We start from the raw sequence: 21,415 nt of genomic DNA, 5'->3' as shown, positions 1-21,415 counted from the left end.
GAGGCCGCATCACAAGGACAGGAGGTGGCCTCACAAGGACAGGAGGCCGTGTCAGAAGGACAGGAAGCGGCCTCACAAGGACAGGAAAAGGTGTCACAAGGACAGGAGGCTGCGTCACAAGGACAGGAGGCCAGGGACAAGGACAGGAAGCGGCCTCACAAGGACAGGAAGCGGCGTCACAAGGACAGGAGGCCTGGTCACAAGGACAGGAAGTGGCGTCACAAGGACAGGAGGCTGTGTCAGAAGCACAGGAAGCGGCCTCACAAGGACAGGAAGCGGCGTCACAAGGACAAGAGGCCTGGTCACAAGGACAGGAAGCGGCGTCACAAGGCAGGAGGCCGCGTCAGAATGACAGGAAGTGGCATCACAAAGACAGGAAGCCGCGTCACAAGGACAGGAGGCGGCCTCACAAGGACAGGAGGCCACGTCAGAAGGACAGGAAGCGGCGTCACAAGGACAGGAGGCCGTGTCACAAGGACAGGAAGCGGCAACACAAGGACAGGAAGCGGCGTCACAAGGACAGGAGGCCGCATCACAAGGACAGGAGGCGGCCACACAAAGACAGGAAGCGGTGTCACAAGGACAGGAGGCCGCGTCACAAGGACAGGAAGCGGCGTCACAAGGACAGGAGGCCGCGTCACAAGGACAGGAGGGCCTCACAAGGACAGGAGGCCGTGCAGAAGGACAGGAAGCGGCCTCACAAGGACAGGAGGCGCGTCACAAGGACAGGAGGTGGCCTCACAAGGACAGGAGGCCGTGTCAGAAGGACAGGAAGCGGCCTCACAAGGACAGGAGGCGCGTCACAAGGACAGGAGGCCGTGTCAGAATGACAGGAAGCGGCGTGACAAGGACAGGAAGCGGCGTCACAAGGACAGGAGGCGCGTCACAGCGCCAGCGCCCCCGACTCCCGTCCGCAGCCCCGGGGAGCCCGGGCTGTTTGCCGCGGGTCCAGAACCGGAAAAGCGCCGAGGACGTCGGTGATTCTGGCGTCACGTCAGACTCCCCCCAACCCAGCAGACAGGGGCTTGGGTGTGCGGCTGCTGAGCCGCGTGCCGAGAGCCGGGCGGCCCGTGGGCCCCAGGGCGGGGGCGGCGGGCGCGGAAGGGTCCGGGCGGCGCACGGTTGCTCAGCCCGGCGGGTGCCTCCGAGCCAAACGCGGCGCGCACAGCGGCTCAGGCCACGGCCTGAGAAGGCAGGTCCTGGGGCCTGGCAGCTCGCAGCTCGCAGCTCGCGGCGGACCTGGCACGCCTGCTCCTGCCCAGAGCTTGGCCCAGCGGAAAGTACAAGTGCCACAGAACAGCTTCCGGGGAGCTGCCAGCAAGGATGCACGATTGCGAAACAACTGCCTTGTGTTTGGGAGGCTCATTTCAAGGTTGCCAAACCGAGGTCATGTCTCTCCTACTGCAACTTGGATTTGGAAGGGAATCGGATTCATCTCATTTATTTGACTAAATAACTACCTGATTATTTGGCCAAATTTGATTATTTGGTTAAATTATGAATTTTTCAAATAATTTCCTACATTAAACCCTGTAGCCTCTTCCACTTAATTATCTACTGCCTGCCTCTCTCTAAACCTGTGCTTTACCCTCTCCCCCCTACTTTTCTACCAGGGAGTGTATATAACTGCATACTTTCAAAGCATGTTCTGAAATTTCTCTTCCTTGGCACTGCAGAGAATAAACACAAACCCGGCTTTCAGGTCTTTCCAAGTGATCTGTTAAGAAAGAATGGTTCAGGTAGGCTATGAGGAGGTATCTCTCTTTTTTTTTTAAGATTTTATTTATTTATTCATGAGAAACAGGGAGAAAGAGGCAGAGACATAGGCAGAGGGAGAAGCAAGCAGGCTCCTCACAGGGAGCCTGACTCGGGACTCGATCCCGGATTCTGGGATCCCACCCTGAGTCACAGGCAGACGCTCAACCCCTGAGCTACCCAGGCATCCCAATGAGGAGGTATTTCTTAATTCATTTAAGGCAAAACTTATTTGGGATGAGTAAAATGTGTTTTTAGTTCTTTTACTTCATGTGATTATCAAATACCCCTTTTATAATGTCACTACTTTTATTTAAGTCTCCATTTTTTAAAGCCTTTTTTTTTTTAACATTACCAACATGACAAATTCCAAGAGCTACTAAAGCACATCCACCCCTCTGGCCCAGGGCAAGGGTTGGTAGGCCGAGTGGTGACAAGCATGAGTGGTGGTTCCTTGCCTGGAGGTTGTTTCTTTTTTTATTTTTTTAATAATAAATTTATTTTTTATTGGTGTTCAATTTGCCAACATAGAGAATAACACCCAGTGCTCATCCCTTCAAGTGCCCCCCTCAGTGCCCGCCCCCCATTCACCCCCACCCCCCGCCCTCCTCCCCTTCCACCACCCCTAGTTCGTTTCCCAGAGTTAGGAGTCTTTATGTTCTGTGTCCCTTTCTGATATTTCCCACACATTTCTTCTCCTTTCCCTTATATTCCCTTTCACTATTATTCATATTCCCCAAATGAATGAGAACATACACTGTCCTTCTCCGATTGACTTACTTCACTCAGCATAATACCCTCCAGTTCCATCCACGTAGAAGCAAATGGTGGGTATTCATCCTTTCTGATGGCTGAGTAATATTCCATTGTATACATAGACCACATCATCTTTATCCATTCATCTTTCGATGGACACCGAGGCTCCTTCCACAGTTTGGCTATTGTGGACATTGCTGCTAGAAACATCGGGGTGCAGGTGTCCCGGCGTTTCATTGCATCTGTATCTTTGGGGTAAATCCCTAACAGTGCAATTGCTGGGTCATAGGGCAGGTCTATTTTTAACTCTTTGAGGAACCTCCACACAGTTTTCCAGAGTGGCTGCACCAGTTCACATTCCCACCAACAAGGCAAGAGGGTTCCCTTTTCTGGAGGTTGTTTCTATTCAAACATTGAACGTACTTGAAACGCATGGTAGCCAGAATTGACAATGCCACCAATCTGTGCTGATAAATGGATAAACTTTTATTTACCTATCAAAGGGAAAACCAATATTCACTTAAAGCTGCCTAACCCATATTTCCAATAGGAAAGGTGTTTAATTTACTATCCTCCTTTAAAAAGTCTCAAATAAAATATCACTAGAAAAATACATAAAGAATTCAGATTATAACACTGTCCAGGTAATTAACGGTCACAATAATACTGGGACTGCAGTTAAAAAAAGTGATTTTCCATAGTTTACTTGGAAGTACAGATAATCAACACCAAATCTATACATTAAGTTGTAATAGGCAATTGTAAGCAAACAGTATCAAACTCTGTGACTTTTAAAAATTAACCTGAAAAAATGAAGCATATAAAAATTGGTATTATTCTTCCAGTTCTCCCAAAAGCTCTACAAAATCAGTGATGTACCATTCTGCGTTGTCTTTTACTTGTTGTCTGATCACATTTCCTCCAAATCCAATGAAAACATCCTAAGAGAGTGAAAAAAGAAAAAAAAAGGAAAGACTTTTAAAAAGAAGAAAAGGAGGAGGACAAGGAGGAGGAAGGGGAGGGGGAGGAAACAGCAGCACCCTGGGACAGTAAGAGTTGTTTGAAAAAAGAAACTGTGTTAAGAGAAGTGGAGCCCAGCCTGGATGGGAAGCCTCCTCAGCGCCCTGGGAGCCTCCCTGTCTCCAGTGTCCCAAGCATGAATGAGTCCATGCACTGCACCCCATCCAGGCCAGCGGACACTGCAAGCTTCATGGAGAAGTTAAGCCCTCTTAAAACCAATACAACTGTTTAGAAAGATAAAATCACATCAGGTGGCAACCATCTGAGTTCTACACTGGAGGCAGCTACAGCCAAGCCAGGCAATCTTGAAGAGGGCAGGTCGAAGAGAAGCCTGGGGTACAGCTGAGGGCCCCTGGGGCCTCGACCAGGACCAGAGCAGGCACTTCCTGACAGGCACCCTGTGTGAACCCAATGGTCCTCCCTCCCAGGGCGTGGATTGTCCTGGGCTGAAGGAGACGACAGCCCATGGTCTGTCTGCTGGCTGCCCCGTACTTTCCATCATCAAGATTATTTAAGGTTTCAACTACATGACTTTGTTTCCTTAATTTCTACCAAGTGATACCTTCCTGTTGTCAGTGATCTTTTAAAATGTTTTTTTCTCTTTTTCTGCCAGGATATAGGCACAACAGACATAATTTGGAAATTCAAAATTCTTTTACTTGCATCTTCACTTTTTTTTCAGACCACACAAGGTGGGGCGGGGGGGGGGGGCTGGGCAAAAGTAATGAGATTCTTACCTTCCAGTTAAATTTAGCCCCCTCACTGAGCTTCCTGCCGTGTGGCAGCCCTTTCTGCATGCCAGCCCCAGCTTGGCTGTCCTGACACACTGACTCATTCCTTCTCTGTCCAGAAGCCTCCCAGGGCTTCCCAGGACCTGAGGGCAACACCAAAGTGCCTGATGCGTCAAGTCTTCCACAGCTGCTGAAGAGAAAGCCTGTATATGCGGCTCCTGCCAGCTGACCGCCCACGTCTGTGCCTAGGACACTGTTCTCTGCTGCCTCCCTGCCTCTGGACACTTCCTCGGTCCGGCCAGGGCTTCAGGTGATGGCGGCCAACCCTCCACCTCTGAGGGCTTCACACAGCATGTGCACCCTCGCTCTTGGTTCAGTCGGGCCACGTCACCCTCTGATGACTGGCAGGGGGTCCTCTGGAATGTCTGATTTTGTCATTTCTCGATGTCAGGATTAGGAGCTCCCTGATGGAACTCTGTACCCTTTACTTCTACACACTCCTCCCTAAACCAGCCCAGCATCTATGACTTAGTCAACCCCATGGTGGCTGTGAATCCTCTAAAGATGTCTCATCTTGAATTGACTCAAGTCAGCTAAAAGGATCCAAAGATTCTTTAACCCCTTTGGGTTAATCATTCAGAGAAAACTATTTTTAGATTTCAGGAAAGTAGGTAATAAAAAGTTCACCACTATATTTGGTATAGGCTTTCGTCATTTAGAATGACACAATAAGGGCAAAGTCCTACATGAAAGGGACACACAGGATATTCAGGACACGTGCTATCCAGTATGTGTTTCCTGCTAGTTTCAGAAAACAGCATTTATTCAGAAGAATAAAATGCTTTATTTATTTTTTTAAAGATTTTATTTATTTATTCATGAGAGACTCAGAGACAGAGGCAGAGACACAGGCAGAGGGAGAAGCAGGCTCCCTGCAGGGAGCCCGACATGGGACTTGATCCCAGGACCTCAGGATCATGCCTTGAGCCAAAGACAGGAGCTCAACCACTGAGCCACCAGGCATCCCAGAATAAAATAGTTTAACACAGGTACATTATTAAACCTCTATGAGCCTCAGTTCCCTAATCAGTAAAAAGGAGAGGGTAATGTATGAAGAAATAGTGTATCAAATATAAAGAGACATTAACATTTTGGTTACAGTATTAAGGGCTGTATTATTATCTGTGGAATTATTGGGGGAGATGAAGCCAAACCTGAAGCCAACACTTGGGCCAAGAGGTAGCAGCCATGTTGCAAGAACAGGGTCGTTAAGTTCTAAAAGGTTTTCTTCCTTAGATTTGCAAGAAGTCAGCTGATATATTGATATTGAGTTGTTTCATTTGTTTTGGTTTGTTACCATGATACCTAGTATGTTCTTATTTTCCTCTCACCAATCTTATGGATTTCTTACTCAGCCATCTAAAACAAAAATACAACCAGAAAAAAACTAGCACACTTGATACATACAGCAGGAGGGCAGGCTTCCATGTCTGTGGCTCCATCTCCAATCATGACTATTTTCTTAAATTGAAACTTTTCCTTTAAAAGCTTAATAACTTTTCCTTTCCCACCAGATTCAGCTGTTGGCTGCATCTCATCAAAACCTGCATATTCACCTTAAAAGAGCAGTTAAAACAGTGTCAGCGAAATAAATAAATAAATAAAACTCATCACAATCACAAAAAACAAACAAAACAAAACAAAAACAGTGTCAGTGATCGCAGAATTATATCAGTAGGGCCAGCTTTGTGCACAGATGATACCCTCCCTTAAATGTCACCAAGAAGGCTAAAAATGGCCTCAGTAAAGTGACACAGCCTGGACTCCCACACCTATTCCTCCGCATAACAAGCATGGCTTTATAAAGGCAGGCACCTCTCTCTGCGTTTGCTCCTTTAGGTCATAAACACCATGAGGCCGATCAGTTTTGTCCTCTAAGCTGTCACAGTCGTAGTTCTCAAGCCTGCTGCTGAGCCAGAACACCATGAAACAATAACACACTAAAGGTTTTTAAAAAGTTACTATATTATTTCATCTAGGAGGAGATTCCAACTTACATGTGATCGATTTTCTTTCTTACAGCAATTACCACACTCACTCTCTACATTTTTTTATGAGCCCTGCAGACCCTTCAAAAATGTTCTGTCAACACATTTAAAATGTTTTAAATTAATATTTAGTTTTAAGGATGTCAGCCACCCCTTGCCATAACTAGAGACCTCCTGAGATGGTAGTAAAACAGCTGCAGCTCTGCAACGATCCAGAGAGGGGCCAGGGGCGCTTCAAAGGCAGTGACTTGCTGCTAACAACCTCTCCTTCCTGAGCCTAAACTGGTTGAAATACCTAAGAACTCTCAAAAAACTGAAATATGACATGTAACAAAAATGAGTCACCTGGGTACCCAGGAATCAAGTACAGACATTTATATACAGAGAGGGATTATATGGACACTAAAACCAGGAGAGATGATGGCCTAAGTCTATTTTACAGAGCAAAGCATACCAAGGAGCAAAAGACATCGGTCAAGAGAATCCTTCATCTCAAACAAAACAAAACAAAACAAAACAAAACAAAACAAAACAAAACAAAAACTAGAGGGTATTACGCTAAGCAAAATAAGTCAATCACAGAAAGACAACTATCATATGATCTCAGTCATATGTGGAATTTAAGAAACAAAGCAGAGGATCATAGGGGAAGGGTGGAAAACTAAAACAAGACAAAATCAGAGACAAACCATAAGAGATTCTCAACTCTAGGAAACAAACTGGGGGTTCCTTGAGGGGAGATGGGGAGGTGTAACTAGGTGATGGGCATTAAGGAGGGCACTTGATGTTATAAGCACTGGGTGTTTGGGTAACTGATGAATCACTGAACTCTACCCCTGAAACTAACAATATACTATATATTAATTAACTGAATTTAAATAAAATAACATAAATTAAATTAAATTTAAAAAGAGAGAATCCTTCATCTCAATATTTAACTCTGAGGCTGCCATGCTTCAGTTGCATTCCAACACACATTACATCATTTATTGAACACTAAAACTGACCAGAAAGGGAAAATGATACCATTAAAGTCTTACCATTAAAGTAAAACTTCAGCCTATTGGCAAATACATTGGTTGATGGGATATTTAGCTTTGAAGCAACGTGCTCTACAATGCTCCTAAAGCCACCAGATATTAGGAAAACCTGAACATTTCGCTCTTGCAGGTGACTTACTAGCTCCCTGCAAAAAAAGAAATATAAAACACCAAAACACTGATTAATATAAAAGAAAAACATGAAATGTGAAAAGTAAAATACATTTTTTCCCCTGGAAGCATTTGCCCAAATACATTGGACAAGGTATTATTGCCTGGTTAATCATGTTGTATGTGTGTTTTTCAAAATGCACTTAGAAATTAATAGGTGGGGCTGGATTGCTTAGGAAACCATCCCACAACTATATTCTGCCCATGAACCTAGAAACACAAAATGAAGAGGAAGGTTGGGCTCTCCGTAGGGAGTAGGGGGGAAGGGAGAAGGGCAGATGACTTGGGCGGGGCCAACCAGTCTGACAGGACCACAGGGAAGAGCTCAAAGAAGCAGGCAGAAGGGGCTGTTAGAGCAATGGTGAGATACTCTTCAGAGGATGTGCCCCAAAACAGGTGCTGACAGACAGACAGCACCCAGACCCGGGCTCCTCTTACCTTATGCCAGGGGTCAGGTGTGGGGGGTGCTCTGCTATGAGCCTTTGCACCTGTTCCCTGGAGGGCTGGATCAGAGCTAAGCGCTCTGTGAGAGCAGCCTTGAAAGGCACTGCTCCACCCATGGCTCGCCGCGTCCTAGGAGGAAGACCCAACAATCAGGCTAGCCTCGTCAGATGACGAGGGTTCACAGGCCTTACCTCCCCAGCTCCCCCCACATTCGCCCACAAGGAAGATGCTACCCAGAGCCCCACCATACCGCAGACATGCTACAATGCCATGGGACTGAGGCCTGGGAATAAACTTCCTGCAAGTTTGCTTGAGAATCATATTAGTATTTTGTGGCCATGTCTTGTATCAAATGCAGCTGAACATGAAATGGTCAGAAACTGAGAGCCTGAACCAAAACTAGTCATGTCACAGAGCACTGGGTGCTTAACGATCCCCTACCCCGTCATTCTTCTTTGGTTGGTTATGGTCATCGTTTCTCTGACCATACTAAGAGCATGTCATCCATTTTTATTTGTCAGAGGCAGCTATTTTTTTTTTGCCATGAGAATTTGCATAAATGGATGACAGGATGATGTACACTACCCAACTCGGCTCAAAGTGATAAAAGAAGCTTACTGCCCATGATCGGCAGTCAGGGACTAAAAATAGGGGAATTATGGTCCTGTCTGTCATCCAAATGTCACTCTTTTGCAATTCTTTCTCATTTCATAAAGTGACTAAATACTGTTCCTACATTTCTGACACAGCATCCTCAACTCCACAGAATTTGGCTAGCTCATCAATTCCTTCTTCTCTGATGACTGTGCTATCAACATCAAAGCACACTGCGTCAGCTGAACAGAAAAGCTTCCTCAATTCTGAATGGGAGACCATCCTTGAAAGAATCTTCCTCCTATGACAAGAAAAGATAAATATATTTAAAGACCCATCATCACAAGAAGATCCAATTTTGCCTACTAATGCCAATATACTTTGATTCATATCAAAGTCAAGCATATCCCACATACACATGGACTCAAGGATTTATTCATTTTTTTAAATTTTTTTTTAATTTTTATTTATTTATGATAGTCACAGGGAGAGAGAGAGAGAGAGAGAGAGGCAGAGACACAGGCAGAGGGAGAAGCAGGCTCCATGCACCGGGAGCCCGATGTGGGATTCAATCCCGGGTCTCCAGGATCGCGCCCTGGGCCAAAGGCAGGCGCCAAACCGCTGCGCCACCCAGGGATCCCCGATTTATTCATTTTTTAACAAAAAGTAAGCATCTTCTAAATGTCAGGCTCTGGGGAGACAAAGATGAGGTGGGCCAAACTCTTCTCCCAGGAATCACTCTAATGAAGGTACTAGCTTATAAATGTATCTGATGTTCAACCAATATTCAACTATTTTTGACCTAATAATAATAGCAATAAGGCAGGTGCTGAAGTGGAAATGTGCCTAAGATACTATGGGCACAGAGAGAAAATGCTTAAGCTTGCCCTGAAACAGGGCTTCCCAAGGACGGTCATTCGAACTGAACCTTGAAGGGGTAAAAAATAAAAATTAAAAAAAAAAAATGAATCTTGAAGGGTTAAGTGGCCTGAGTGGGTTCTCAAACAGCAGCGTATCAGTTGGGCATGTGCAGGGAGGAGAGAGCAGGGAGGTGGAGGCAAGAAGAGAGGGCCATGATGCAGAGAGGAGGGTGTGGCAGAGGCAAGGAGCAGAAGGGTGGATGAGATCCTGGGAGCTGCCCCACGGAGTCCAGCTGCCAGGCGGTGCACCAAGGGGGTTCTGGGCCAGGCTGAGGAGTTTGGATCATACCATCCAGGTAATAGGAAACCTTGAAAGGCTTTTTGCTGTGGAAGAGAGGTCAGAGCTTGAACCGCACCTGAACCGCACATGGATTAGTCACCAATACAGAGGCCATAATTGAGGGTATGGCCTGACGAAAGTCAGCACAGTGGAGAGAGCAGGGAAAGAAGAGGGCTAAGGGCAGAGCCTGCAGAAATGGAAAGGGTCAGCTCAGGGGCCTGGGAAGGAAACGGAAGAGGAGGTCAGGCTCACAGGAAGGGACTGGAGACCACAGTGCTGAAGAAGCTTAAAAAAAAAAAAAGGAATTTTCAAAATCTTATATTTTTATTTTATTTATTTATTTGAGAGAGAGAGCATGAGCTAGGAGAGGGGCAGAGAGAAAGGGAGAAGCAGGCTTCCTGTGGAGCAGGTACCTCGACGTGGGGCTCCATCCCGGGACCTGAGAATCATGCCCTGAGCCGAAGGCAGACACTTCACTGAGGGAGCCACCCAGGTGCCCCCAAGAGTTTTGTGTTTTTTAAGCAAATCACTGGACTAGAATATTAGGGGTAAATGGGATCCTAAAAATTGCCTACACCTCTCATCAAATATGTCATGTACGAGGCCACACAGATGATGCAAATAATCTATATTTAGAACAGATGCTGGTTGGGACGCCTGGGTGGCTCAGCGGTTGAGCCACCTTTGGCTTTGGCTTGGGGCGTGGTCCCAGAGTCCCTGGATCGAGTCCCTGGATCGAGTCCCACTTCGGGCTCCCTGCATGGAGCCTGCTTCTCCCTCTGCCTGTGTCTCTGCCTCTCTCTCTGTGTCTCTCATGAATAAATAAGTAAAATCTTGAAAGAAAGAAAGAGAAAGGAAGAAAGAAAGAAAGAAAGAAAGAAAGAAAGAAAGAAAGAAAGAAAGAAAGAAAAAAGGAAAGGAAGAAAGAAAGAGAAAAGAACAGATGCCGGCTAAAAACAGACTCAAAGGAGCTGGCCAACCTGCTTCCTAACTGATTTCTAACCTTGCGTCTGGCAGAATGATCCAAGCGAAAGTTGACCTGAGGAGAAAAAACCATTTTACAGCAGGGCTGGCAAACTATAGCCAGTAGGCAAATCAACTACAACCTGTTTTTTTGTTTGTTTGTTTGTTTTTTAATTATTTATTTATGATAGTCACACACAGAGAGAGAGAGGCAGAGACAAGGCAGAGACACAGGCAGAGGGAGAAGCAGGCTCCACGCACCGGGAGCCCGACGTGGGATTCGATCCCGGGTCTCCAGGATCGCGCCCTGGGCCAAAGGCAGGCGCCAAACTGCTGCGCCACCCAGGGATCCCCTACAACCTGTTTTTGTACAGCCTGTGAAGTAAGACTAATTTTCACAATTCATTTATTTTATTTATTTATTAAAGATTTTTTATTTATTCCTTTTTTTTTTTAGATTTATTTATTTATCCAGAGAGAGAGAGGCAGAAACACAGGCAGAGGGAGAAACAGGCTCCATGCAGGAAGCCTGATGCGGGACTCGATCCCGGGTCCCCAGGATCACACCCCGGGCTGCAGGCGGCACTAAACCGCTGCGCCACTGGGTCTCCCTTATTTATTCCTTTGAGAGAGAGAGAGCACAGAGGGAGAGGCAGAGGGAAAGGGAGAAGCAGACTCTCCACTGAGCTAGGAGCCCAACTCAGAGCTTGATCCTAGGACCTAAAGATCATGACCTAAGCCAAGGCAGATGCTTAATCATCTGAGCCACCCAGGCACCCCTTTATTTTCTTTTTTTCAAGTAGGCACCATACCCAGCACAGAGCCCAACACGGGGCTTGAACTCACAACCCTGAGATCAAGACCTGAGGTGAGATCACCAACTGAGCCACCTAGGCACCTCTGTATTTTAAGTAACTGTGAAAAAAATCAATAGAATAAAACTCTGTGACACACAAAACCTATGAATTTCAAAATCCAGTGTCCATAAGTAGAGTTTCAGCAGAACACAGCCACGCTCACCGGTTTATGCATCCAGAGCTGCCTTCACACAACAGAGAGGGAAGGAGCTGCAACAGAGACTGAGGCCCCCACAGCCTAAAATATTCACCATCTGGCCCTTGACAGAAAAATTGCTGACCCTTGTTTGGAACCCTTACAAAAGAGTGCTTCAAATGGGAAACAGGAGTTTCACTGGAGACCCACAAAAACAGGGAAAAAGGAGGCAAATTAATGCATCCAGTAAGGTAACAGAGTATTAAACTCTAACATCAGCCTCAATGTGAATGAAGTTTCTATTAAGCAGAAAACTACTAAAAATACAAGAATACAAGAGTGGCAGAGACAGTCAAGCAGCTCAGGTCATGATCTGGGGGTCCTAGGATCCAGTCTCACATCGGCTCTGCTCTCAGCAGTGTCTGTCTGCCCTTCCCCCTCCCCCCCTCTCAAATAAATAAATCTTTTAAAAAATACATGAATACAAAATACATATTCTACTAATTATCTATAATCGCTTTCCACCCCTGTCATGCTCCTGTTAAAGCCAATCCCTCACCTCAGAGGAACGACTTCCCAGGTTCACACATCATCCCCTCTTAGCGACTGAGCTCCTTTGCTGATTGCTTCTCTGAATGTTGCAGTGACCCACGGTCCACCCCTGGTCTCCTCTGACCATACCCACCCCCTCAATGGAGCCATACAGGCTCGGGGCTTTACATGTCACCTCTATGACAGTGACCCCCAACACAGACCTGGAACCCAGTCCTGTCTCCCAAACTCTCAACTCCAACCACCGACCTGACCTCACTCGGGTATCTGATAAACATCCCAAACTACACATGCCTAAAACTGTACTCCTGATCTTCTTGCCCCCAAACTGCCATCTTGCGCCTTCCTTCTCTCCCTCGACAGTCCGTACCCAAAACAATCATCCAGGAAACTGTGTTGCTTCCACCTTTAAAATCCAAGCACAATCTGACCACTTCTCCACTTCTCACCCCATGCATGTCTATCCCTCTAGCCTGAGTTGCCAAAGTTTCTTGCCAAGACTGTACCAACAGCCTCCTAAAAGCCCCCCCGCCAGTTTCTGTTCTCAACATAACCGACAAAGTAATCATTGTAAGCTACTAAACAAATCACGTCACACTTCTAGTTCAAAATCCTTCAACAGCTCCTCATTTTATTAAGAGTAAACGCCAAAGCTTTTACAACTACCTCTAAGGTCTGCCCCTCCCCTGGTACCACCACCACCACCACGCCCTCCCCATTACCTCTCTGATCTCATTTCCTACTTGTGTCCCCCTGCTCACTCTGCTCCAGCCACACTGGTCTTCCTGCTGCTCTAGAAATGCACTGAGCCAAATCCCCACTCAGGGCCTTCGCTCCAGCTGTGCCCCTGGTGGGAATGCTCTTCACTTAGACACCCACTTGGCCAAATCCCTTATCAGGAGTTTGCCCAAATAATACTAGGTGTCAACTATACTTCAATTTAAAAAAACAATGAATTTTTTAAAAAAGGGGTTGGCCCAAGTATCACCTTCTTCCATGAGCCAGCCCTGACCACCCTGTTTATCACTGCAACCTCTCCCTCCTTATCCTTAACCCAACCTTACTAATATCCCTATGTCTTTTTCTTTTTTCTGTAACATCTATCATCTTCTTTTTTTTTAATTTTTATTTATTTATGATAGTCACAGAGAGAGAGAGAGAGAGAGAGAGAGAGAGAGAGAGAGAGAGGCAGAGACACAGGCAGAGGGAGAAGCAGGCTCCATGCACCGGGAGCCCGACGCGGGACTTGATCCTGGGTCTCCAGGATCACGCCCTGGGCCAAAGGCAGGCGCTAAACCACTGCGCCACCCAGGGATCCCCATCTATCATCTTCTAACATACGATAAATGATACTCATTATGTTTACCAAGTATTGTCCGTCTGTCCTCATTTTATAAGCTTTGTTCACTGCTGGATCCTTAGGACTAAGAACAGTAGCAGGCACATAGCTTAATAAGATTTGTTGAGTAAGTGAATGAATAAAGCTCAAATGCCATCTTCACTACCAAGTCTTCCCTGATTCCCTGGGGCTGAAAAAAATTTCTCCCCAGAACTTCCATAGTACTTCATGTAGACCTGTTTTCAATATATGAAATTCATAATATTCCTAATTATCTTAAACTTATTTATGTGCATGTCACCTCCACTCCTGGATTGCAAGCTCTTCATACTAAGATCCAAAATTCCCCAAAACACTTATTTTGAGCCTCTTTTGAGTAGATGCCAATTAATTTCTGAAGGTTGAATAAATGAAATGATATCATTGTGAAGTACATGCCCGTAACTATTTTTTTTAGGTTTTTATTGCAGAGAATTTCAAATACATAGAAAAATAGAGTGAACAAATAGAAATAGTGAATTTTTTCTATGTAGTGAATACATAGAAAAATAGAGTGAACATGAATTCCATGTATGCATCACCCCGCTTCAATGATCCCAGCAAGTGGTGCTTCATCAACAACTCCATTAAAAAAGATTCTGTACCCCAATTCCAACATGGGGAATTCCCACACATCTGAGCAATTCTTAGACACCACCTGGTGTCCCCTATCATTCAACTCAATTCTGACACTATCTATTGAGATAGTACCGGATTCCACAGGTTAAGCTCCACAAGACTGAACCCCCTACCACCACCACCACTACACACACACACTCACACATACACACACACACACACACACACACACACACACACACATTTAAGACCCTAGTGTCAGGGACCCTGGGTGGCTCATAGGTTGAGCATCTGCCTTCAGCTCAGGGCGTGATCCCGGGACCCTGTGTTTGAGTCCCTGCATGGAGCCTGCTTCTCCCTCTGCCTGTGTCTCTGCCTCTCTCTCTCTCTCTCTCTATGTCTATCATAAATAAATAAAAATAAATCTTTAAAAAATAATAATAAAAATTTACAAATAAATAAATAAATAAAATAAATCATAATATCACACCCAAACACCTCCACCTTTTCTCATTATCTCAAATCGAATCACATCATTTCATCCAAAATATTTCAGTGTATATTTCTAAAATGTAAGGACTGTTTTTTAACATGGCCATTACATTTTAATTTTACATTTTAATTTTAAATATACTCCTGTACCTGCCTGTATTCATGTCTGGCTTCTGAGGATTCTAGAATCAAATCACATTAAGACTTAATCAGGGATCCCTGGGTGGCGCAGCGGTTTGGCGCCTGCCTTTGGCCCAGGGCACGATCCTGGAGACCCGGGATCGAATCCCACGTCGGGCTCCCGGTGCATGGAGCCTGCTTCTCCTTCTGCCTATGTCTCTGCCTCTCTCTCTTTCTCTCTCTGTGACTATCATAAATAAATAAAAAAAAAATTAAAAAAAAAAGACTTAATCATATCAGACTTAACAATGCCCTTGCAAATCCATTCCCCATTATCAGCATATCGATCAACATAATGTCTCCGTTATTCAATTAAATTATGCTCTTCATGATTTGGATCCTATCTATTTCACCAATCTATCTATCACTCATTGCTCTTCTCCAACACACACACACACACACACACACACACACACACACACACACCACTTATGCTCAGGATATACACAGGATGTCTTCTTCTCTAAATATGTCATAGCTTTTTATTTTTTAATTTTTTAAAGAAGATTTTATTTATTTATTCATGAGAGACACAGAGAGAGAGGCAGAGACACAGGCAGAGGGAGAAGCAGGCTCCATGCAGGGAGCCCAACGTGGGACTTGATCCTGGGTCTCCAGGATCACGCCCTGGGCTGAAGGCAGCGCTAAACCATGGAGCCACCCTGGCTGCCCTGTCATGGTTTTTTAAACCTCTGTGCTTTTGCAAATGCTGTTCCCTCTGCCTAAAATCACCTAATCCCTCATACCTAGTGGACAAATTCCTATTTATTCTTCAAGATGAAGATTAAATAACCTTCCTGATACTGTTTTATTTCCTTCCCACCCCTTCAAATAATTAATTAGAATTAATTAATCAGGGATGCCTGGGTGGCTCCGTGGTTGAGCATCTGTCTTTTGCTCAGGGCCATGATCCTGGGGTCCTGGGATCAAATCCCGCATCAGGTTCCCTGCATGGAGCCTGCTTCTCCCTCTGCCTATGTATCTGCCTCTCTCTCTGTGTGTGTCTCTCATGAGTAAATAAATAAATTTTTTTAAAAAACATGCGGACTCAGGAAATGTCAAACATTTTCATCAAGAACTCAGACCAAAGTTCTGCTAGCTGGACAACACAATGGGTTATCATTCATTAACAGTGAAAGAAGAAAGTCTGCACATTCTTTGGGAGGCCAGCAGATAGAAACAGGTTTCATAAATCATCAAGTTTCCAACAAGCTGGGGAACACCAAATAGCTTCCTACCCTACCCTGTCTGTGGCTCAGTAACCACCTACTGGGCTCTGGACTAGAGGAAATCAATGCAAACTCATAACACATGGCTAGGCAGGCTCGCTCCACAAGCCTAAAAGACAGGGGTCTAGGGACACTGGGTAGCTCAGTGGTTACACATCTGCCTTCGGCTCAGGGCGTGATCCCAGGGTCCTGGGATCGAGTCCCGTATGGGGTTCCCCACATAGAGCCTGCTTCTCCCTCTGCCTGTGTCTCTACCTCTGTGTCTCTCATAAATAAAAAAAATCTTAAAAAAAAAAAAAGACAGCGGTCTATCGGTGGAGAAGCAATGCTTGGTGTAATGCAACCCCACTGAGCATAGAGAATGAATCATGTAAATAGAAAGAAAGCCACGAACAGACAAATATGTAAGAAGAGCTAAAATGAGATCAATGGGACAGGCTAAAGGCTGTGCATGAGGCAGTACAATGTAACTCAGAGTGGGCACTTATGAGAATAACTGACAGGCTCCTTTGGTGTCCATCGAAAGATGAATGGATTAAAGAAGATGTGGTCTATGTATACAATGGAATATTACTCAGCCATTTGAAACGACAAATACCCACCATTTGCTTCAACATGGATGGAACTGGAGGGTATTATGCTGAGTGAAGTATGTCAATCGGAGAAGGACAATCATTATATAGTTTCACTCAAACGGGGAATATAAAAAATAGTGAAAAGGAATATAGGGGAAAAGAGAGAAAATGAGTGAAAATATCAGTGAGGGTGACAAAACATGAGAGATACAACTCTGGGAAACGAACAAGGGGTAGTGGAAAGGGAGGTGGGCAGGGGTTGGGGTGACTGGGTAACGGGCACTGAGGGGGGCACTTGACGGGATGAGCACTGGGTGGTATGCTATATATTGGCAAATTGAACTCCAATAAAATTTTAAAATATATAAATAAATAAATAAATAAATAAACAAACAAACAAACAAACAACTGACAGGCTCCTGAAGCCTCAAACCTCGTAAGGCCAAAGCCAGTGCACACTGCCACCCTGTGCCCAGCCTAAGGCCGGAGAAGTTCGGCACAGGCACTGTCTCCAAGAGGCTGCCAGTCTCACTGAGGGGTTCAGACAAGTCATTACTGTCCATGTCTGAGAAGCCAGTGACCTGAGGCTCTCCCCAACCACTGACAACAGCAGTAGCTTCAAGCAGACCATCAGCCTCAAATACGCAAGGAAACACACATTTCCTCAAATACAGTGAGGACGGATTTCCAGACCTCCCCCGATGGACACTAGTCCTGACCTGTGACTCAGAATCACTGACCCCTGCTTTCTGGGTGGCACTGTGGTACCAAAGGCAGAGAAAATAGGATGTTGGAGACAAACATTGCAATGAATTTACTGGGAAGGCTGATTCTTTCTCCACACCCTCCCAAGGAGACAGAGCTGGATTATGGATTTCGACCCTTAAACTTGTCCACACAACACTCAGGTCAGGGGATATGCCCTCCACCCCAAGGGTCACGCAGCTTTCAGTCCCTGCTCAGACTTCAGAACAAGTGGCCTCAGCTTGCGTCAGCCTTTCTCAGCATGCACTGTGAAGTGCCCTGTCTCCTTGTTCATGTCACTCAGAATTCACAGTCAAAATCCTCTTGGCTACCAGGGGGAAAAAATCTGCTAAGTTCAGGTGCTTCACTTGATGGGATGAGCACTGGGTGTTATGCTATATGTTGGCAAACTGAACTCCAATAAAATAAATAAATAAATAAGTTCAGGTGCTTCAAAGTAAATTGTGGGAAAAAAAAAAGTAAATTGTGTACATTAGGAGACCACACACACAAAAATCATTGCTAGAGAATAGACTCTGGATCCCTTGCATCTGGCCCTGCGAGGGGAACAGGACTGGGAGTGGAAAAGACCCTAGTGGAAGGGTATGTGCTTTGACAAGGCAGCTCCGAGGCCCAACGCTGACCACTGAAGCACTGCCCTTCTGTGGGTCAGAACAGGTCTCCCATCCACCAGGCATCCGCTGGCCTGTCTTGGGGAAAGAGAGGACCAAACGGTAAAGAAGCAAAGGCTGGTAACCCCCCCCTCACCCCTAGTTCCAAAAGTACAAAAGCAAGTTTTCCTTCAGGGCCAGCCTTAGGAGATCTGATTTTGCATAAGAGGGAAAAACCTGTTCACCTAAACTCTCTTTGAACTTCTCCATCTATGTGTTTCAGAAGAGGCATCCAAAATCGCCTTCACCAACTTACTCTTTTGTTAGGATTGACCTCTTACCTTCACTTGTGTAAGAACAAATATAAGCTGGTACAGAGGTTGTGGAGATCAAGCACATGCAAGAGAACAAAACTTACTAGGCTTAGGCAGATGTCACCTTGGGTAGGAGGGGTGAGTCTGTTTCAGGCCCTGTGGGCACTGCACAAAGGCAGCTTGACAAGCTTCTGGGTCAGAGGAGAGTCAAAGGTAACTAGGCCTACTGTTCCTGACCAATGCACTAATTTTTTTTTTGAGATTTTATTTATTCATTTGACAGAGAGAGAGAGAGAGAGAACAAGCAGGAGGAGCAGCAGAGGGAGAAGGAGAAGCAGGCTCCCCACAGAGCAGAGAACCTGACATGGGGCGATCCCAGGACTTAAGCAGATACTTAATCCACTTAATGCAGATACTTAACTTAAAGCAGATACTTAATTCACCTCCAGGTGCTCCCCCCACAATGCATTTATAATATATTTTATGATTTAAAAAAAGAACAGTTGTTCTAGGGAACCTGATTTTATGCATCCCACATACATTATAGCAGACAATCTTATTCAAGTGAAGAGGAAACTGGTCACAGCTAAATAACAACAAAGATAAATCGGACTCACGTTTCTCCAGTGCTGGATTCCTAGGAAATGAGACTCTTCTCTTCCTGCTTATTTCCTGAATAAAAATGCAGCATAAGGTTCTGACCACAAATCTCTTTACGAAAGATCTTGTGAGTTCTGCAAGAGGAAGAGCCAGAAGGAGAGGTGGAAATGGACATCAAGGTCCAGACACAAGAAAGACAGGAACAGTCTAGCTTCCCTCTGCCCACTGGTAGGACTGGCACAAAATAAGGGTCAGATGCAAAGTTCCCTAAGACTGCTTCCCTTGCGAAACGTTTGACTTCTGCCTCATTTCAGCACTGCAGAGGAATAAACACGTCTTCTTCGCTGGCTTTAATTCTGCAAAAGCTTCAGATCAGACAGGAAATCACCTCCACCTGATCAGCAGAATGCGAAGGAGAGGGAAGGGGAAGAGGATTTACTGAGAGAACAAAATGCAGACACAGAGGAGCTGACTCAGGTGTATTGCAGACTCTGCAAAACAGATCCTGCTGTCTTCAAAACAAGTAGACAAAGTCACCAACATGCCCAGAACAGTCACAGAAGAGTCCTGTTGCCCAATATCAAGGGAACAAAGCCAACAATTTTGAATTAAAATCCTCATAATTAAAACTAAATAGAGGTTCCAAAACTCAGAAGAAAAAAAGGTAAAAGAAATAGTTAAGAAGATGAGGCAAAAAAAGCAAAGAGGTTGAAAAGGAAGGGATCCAGAATGGAAATAAATAATGCAGAAGGTTTAAAATGTAGTCCTGACTGAACTCAAAAGGGGTTGCATACCCCCTTTCATCCAATTTTTGAGTTAATCTCAAAAGCAAAAAAAGGAATATGGCTTCCATCTTGGCCCAGCCTTCTCCCACTGCTCTAAGGAAGGGCAGTTGCCCATGTTGGTAGCTGCCCTATAGTGACTGTGAAAAAATAAATGTTTGTTGTTTTAAGCTGCTAAGTTTGGTGGTAATTCATTACACAGCAATAGATAGCTAGTATAACAGCTTTGAGATAGGCAAAACGTTCTTTAAGAATCCCCAAAGCGTGAACAATATAAGGAAAACATGATAGAATGATTTCATCAAGATGAAAACCTTCTGCTCTTCAAGATACCCTTGTGGGACACATGGGTAGTGCAGTCAGTTAAGCATCTGACTCGTGATTTCTGCTCAGAATCAAGATCTCAAGGTGGTGAGATCAAGCCCCCCCTGCATGGGGCTCCACACTGGGCATAGAGCCTGCTTAAGATCCTCCCTCTCCCAAAGGGGAACCCTCCTGCACTGTTGGTGGGAATGCAAACTGGTACAGCCACTCTGGAAATCTGTGGAGGTTCCTCAAGAAGTTAAAGATAGAACTACCCTATGACCCAGCAATTGCACCACTCGATATTTACCCCAAAGGTACATACGCAGTGAAACGCCGGGACACCTGCACCCCGATGTTCACAGCAGCAATGTCCACAACAGCCAAACTGTGGAAGGAGCCTCGGTATCCTTCGACAGATGGATAAAGAAGATGTGGTCTATATACACAATGGAATATTACTCAGACGTCAGAAACGACAAATACCCACCATTAGCTTCCACGTGGATGGAACTGGAGGGTATTGTGCCGAGTGAAGTAAGTCAGTGGGAGAAGGACAATCAACCTATGGTTTCACTCAAATGGGGAATATAAGAAATAGTGAAAGGGAACATAAGGGAAAGGAGGAGAACTGAGTGGGAAAAATTACAGAGGAAGATAAACCATGAGAGAGACTCCTAACTCTGGGAAACAAACAAAGGGTTGCAGAGGGGGAGGTGGAGGGAGGATGGGGTAAGTCGGTGACGGGCATTGGAGAGGGCACTTGATGGAATGAGAACTGAGTGTTACACTATATGTTGGCAAATTTAATTTATTTTTTGTAATTATTTATTTATTTACTCATGAGAGACAGAGAGAGAGAGAGAGAGAGAGAGAAGCAGAGACACAGGCAAAGGGAGAGCAGGCTTCACGGGGAGCCGGATGGGGGACTCCATCCGGGATTCTGGGGTCACGCTCAACCGCTGAGCCACCAAGGCGTCCCATGGCAAACTGAATTTAAATAAAAAAGTAATTCATTAATTTTTTTTAAAAACCATTTAACCAAATTTAAAAGGGGGGGGGGTGACGCCTAGGTGGCTCAGTGGTTGAGCATCTGCCTTCCGCTCAGGGGGTGATCCCGGAGTCCTGGGATCGAGTCCCCGCGTCGGGCTCCCTGCGAGGCGCCTGCTTCTCCCTCTGCCTGTGTCTCTGCCTCTTCTCTGCATCTCTCATGAATAAATAAATAGGAGGGCACTTGATGGGATGAGCACTGGGTGTTAAACTATATGTTGGCAAATCGAACTCCAATAAAAAAATATATACTACATAAATAAGTAAATAAAAATAAAAAATAAAATTCTGATTCTGATGGGAAAGATGAG

The 21,415-nt window shown here is 45.3% G+C and overlaps 1 protein-coding gene across 13 annotated transcripts in view; it reads right to left on the bottom strand.

Moving 5' to 3' along the window:
* Positions 1-2,974: 2,974 nt before the first annotated feature.
* The window catches only part of PSPH (phosphoserine phosphatase), a 53,094-nt gene continuing 34,653 nt past the window's right edge, over positions 2,975-21,415 (bottom strand). For 6 of the 13 annotated variants that reach the window (XM_055340127.1, XM_055340126.1, XM_055340128.1 and 3 more), the window contains 6 exons: positions 18,987-19,103; positions 8,702-8,860; positions 7,960-8,094; positions 7,351-7,496; positions 5,730-5,878; positions 2,975-3,452 (listed from right to left, as the gene is read on the bottom strand). In XM_055340127.1, coding sequence (XP_055196102.1) covers positions 3,345-3,452; positions 5,730-5,878; positions 7,351-7,496; positions 7,960-8,094; positions 8,702-8,841 — 678 coding nt within the window. In that variant the 5' untranslated portion in view covers positions 8,842-8,860; positions 18,987-19,103 and the 3' untranslated portion in view covers positions 2,975-3,344. The remainder of the gene's footprint in view (positions 3,453-5,729; positions 5,879-7,350; positions 7,497-7,959; positions 8,095-8,701; positions 8,861-18,986; positions 19,104-21,415) is intronic. The other 7 variants (XM_055340135.1, XM_055340134.1, XM_055340137.1 and 4 more) reach the window with 2 other exon arrangements.

This window comes from Nyctereutes procyonoides, unplaced genomic scaffold (assembly GCF_905146905.1).
Source record: "Nyctereutes procyonoides isolate TBG_1078 unplaced genomic scaffold, NYPRO_anot_genome, whole genome shotgun sequence".
Taxonomy (NCBI): domain Eukaryota; kingdom Metazoa; phylum Chordata; class Mammalia; order Carnivora; family Canidae; genus Nyctereutes; species Nyctereutes procyonoides.
The sequence above is the reverse complement of the archived record's forward strand: the minus strand, read 5'-3'. Positions and strand labels throughout refer to the sequence as shown.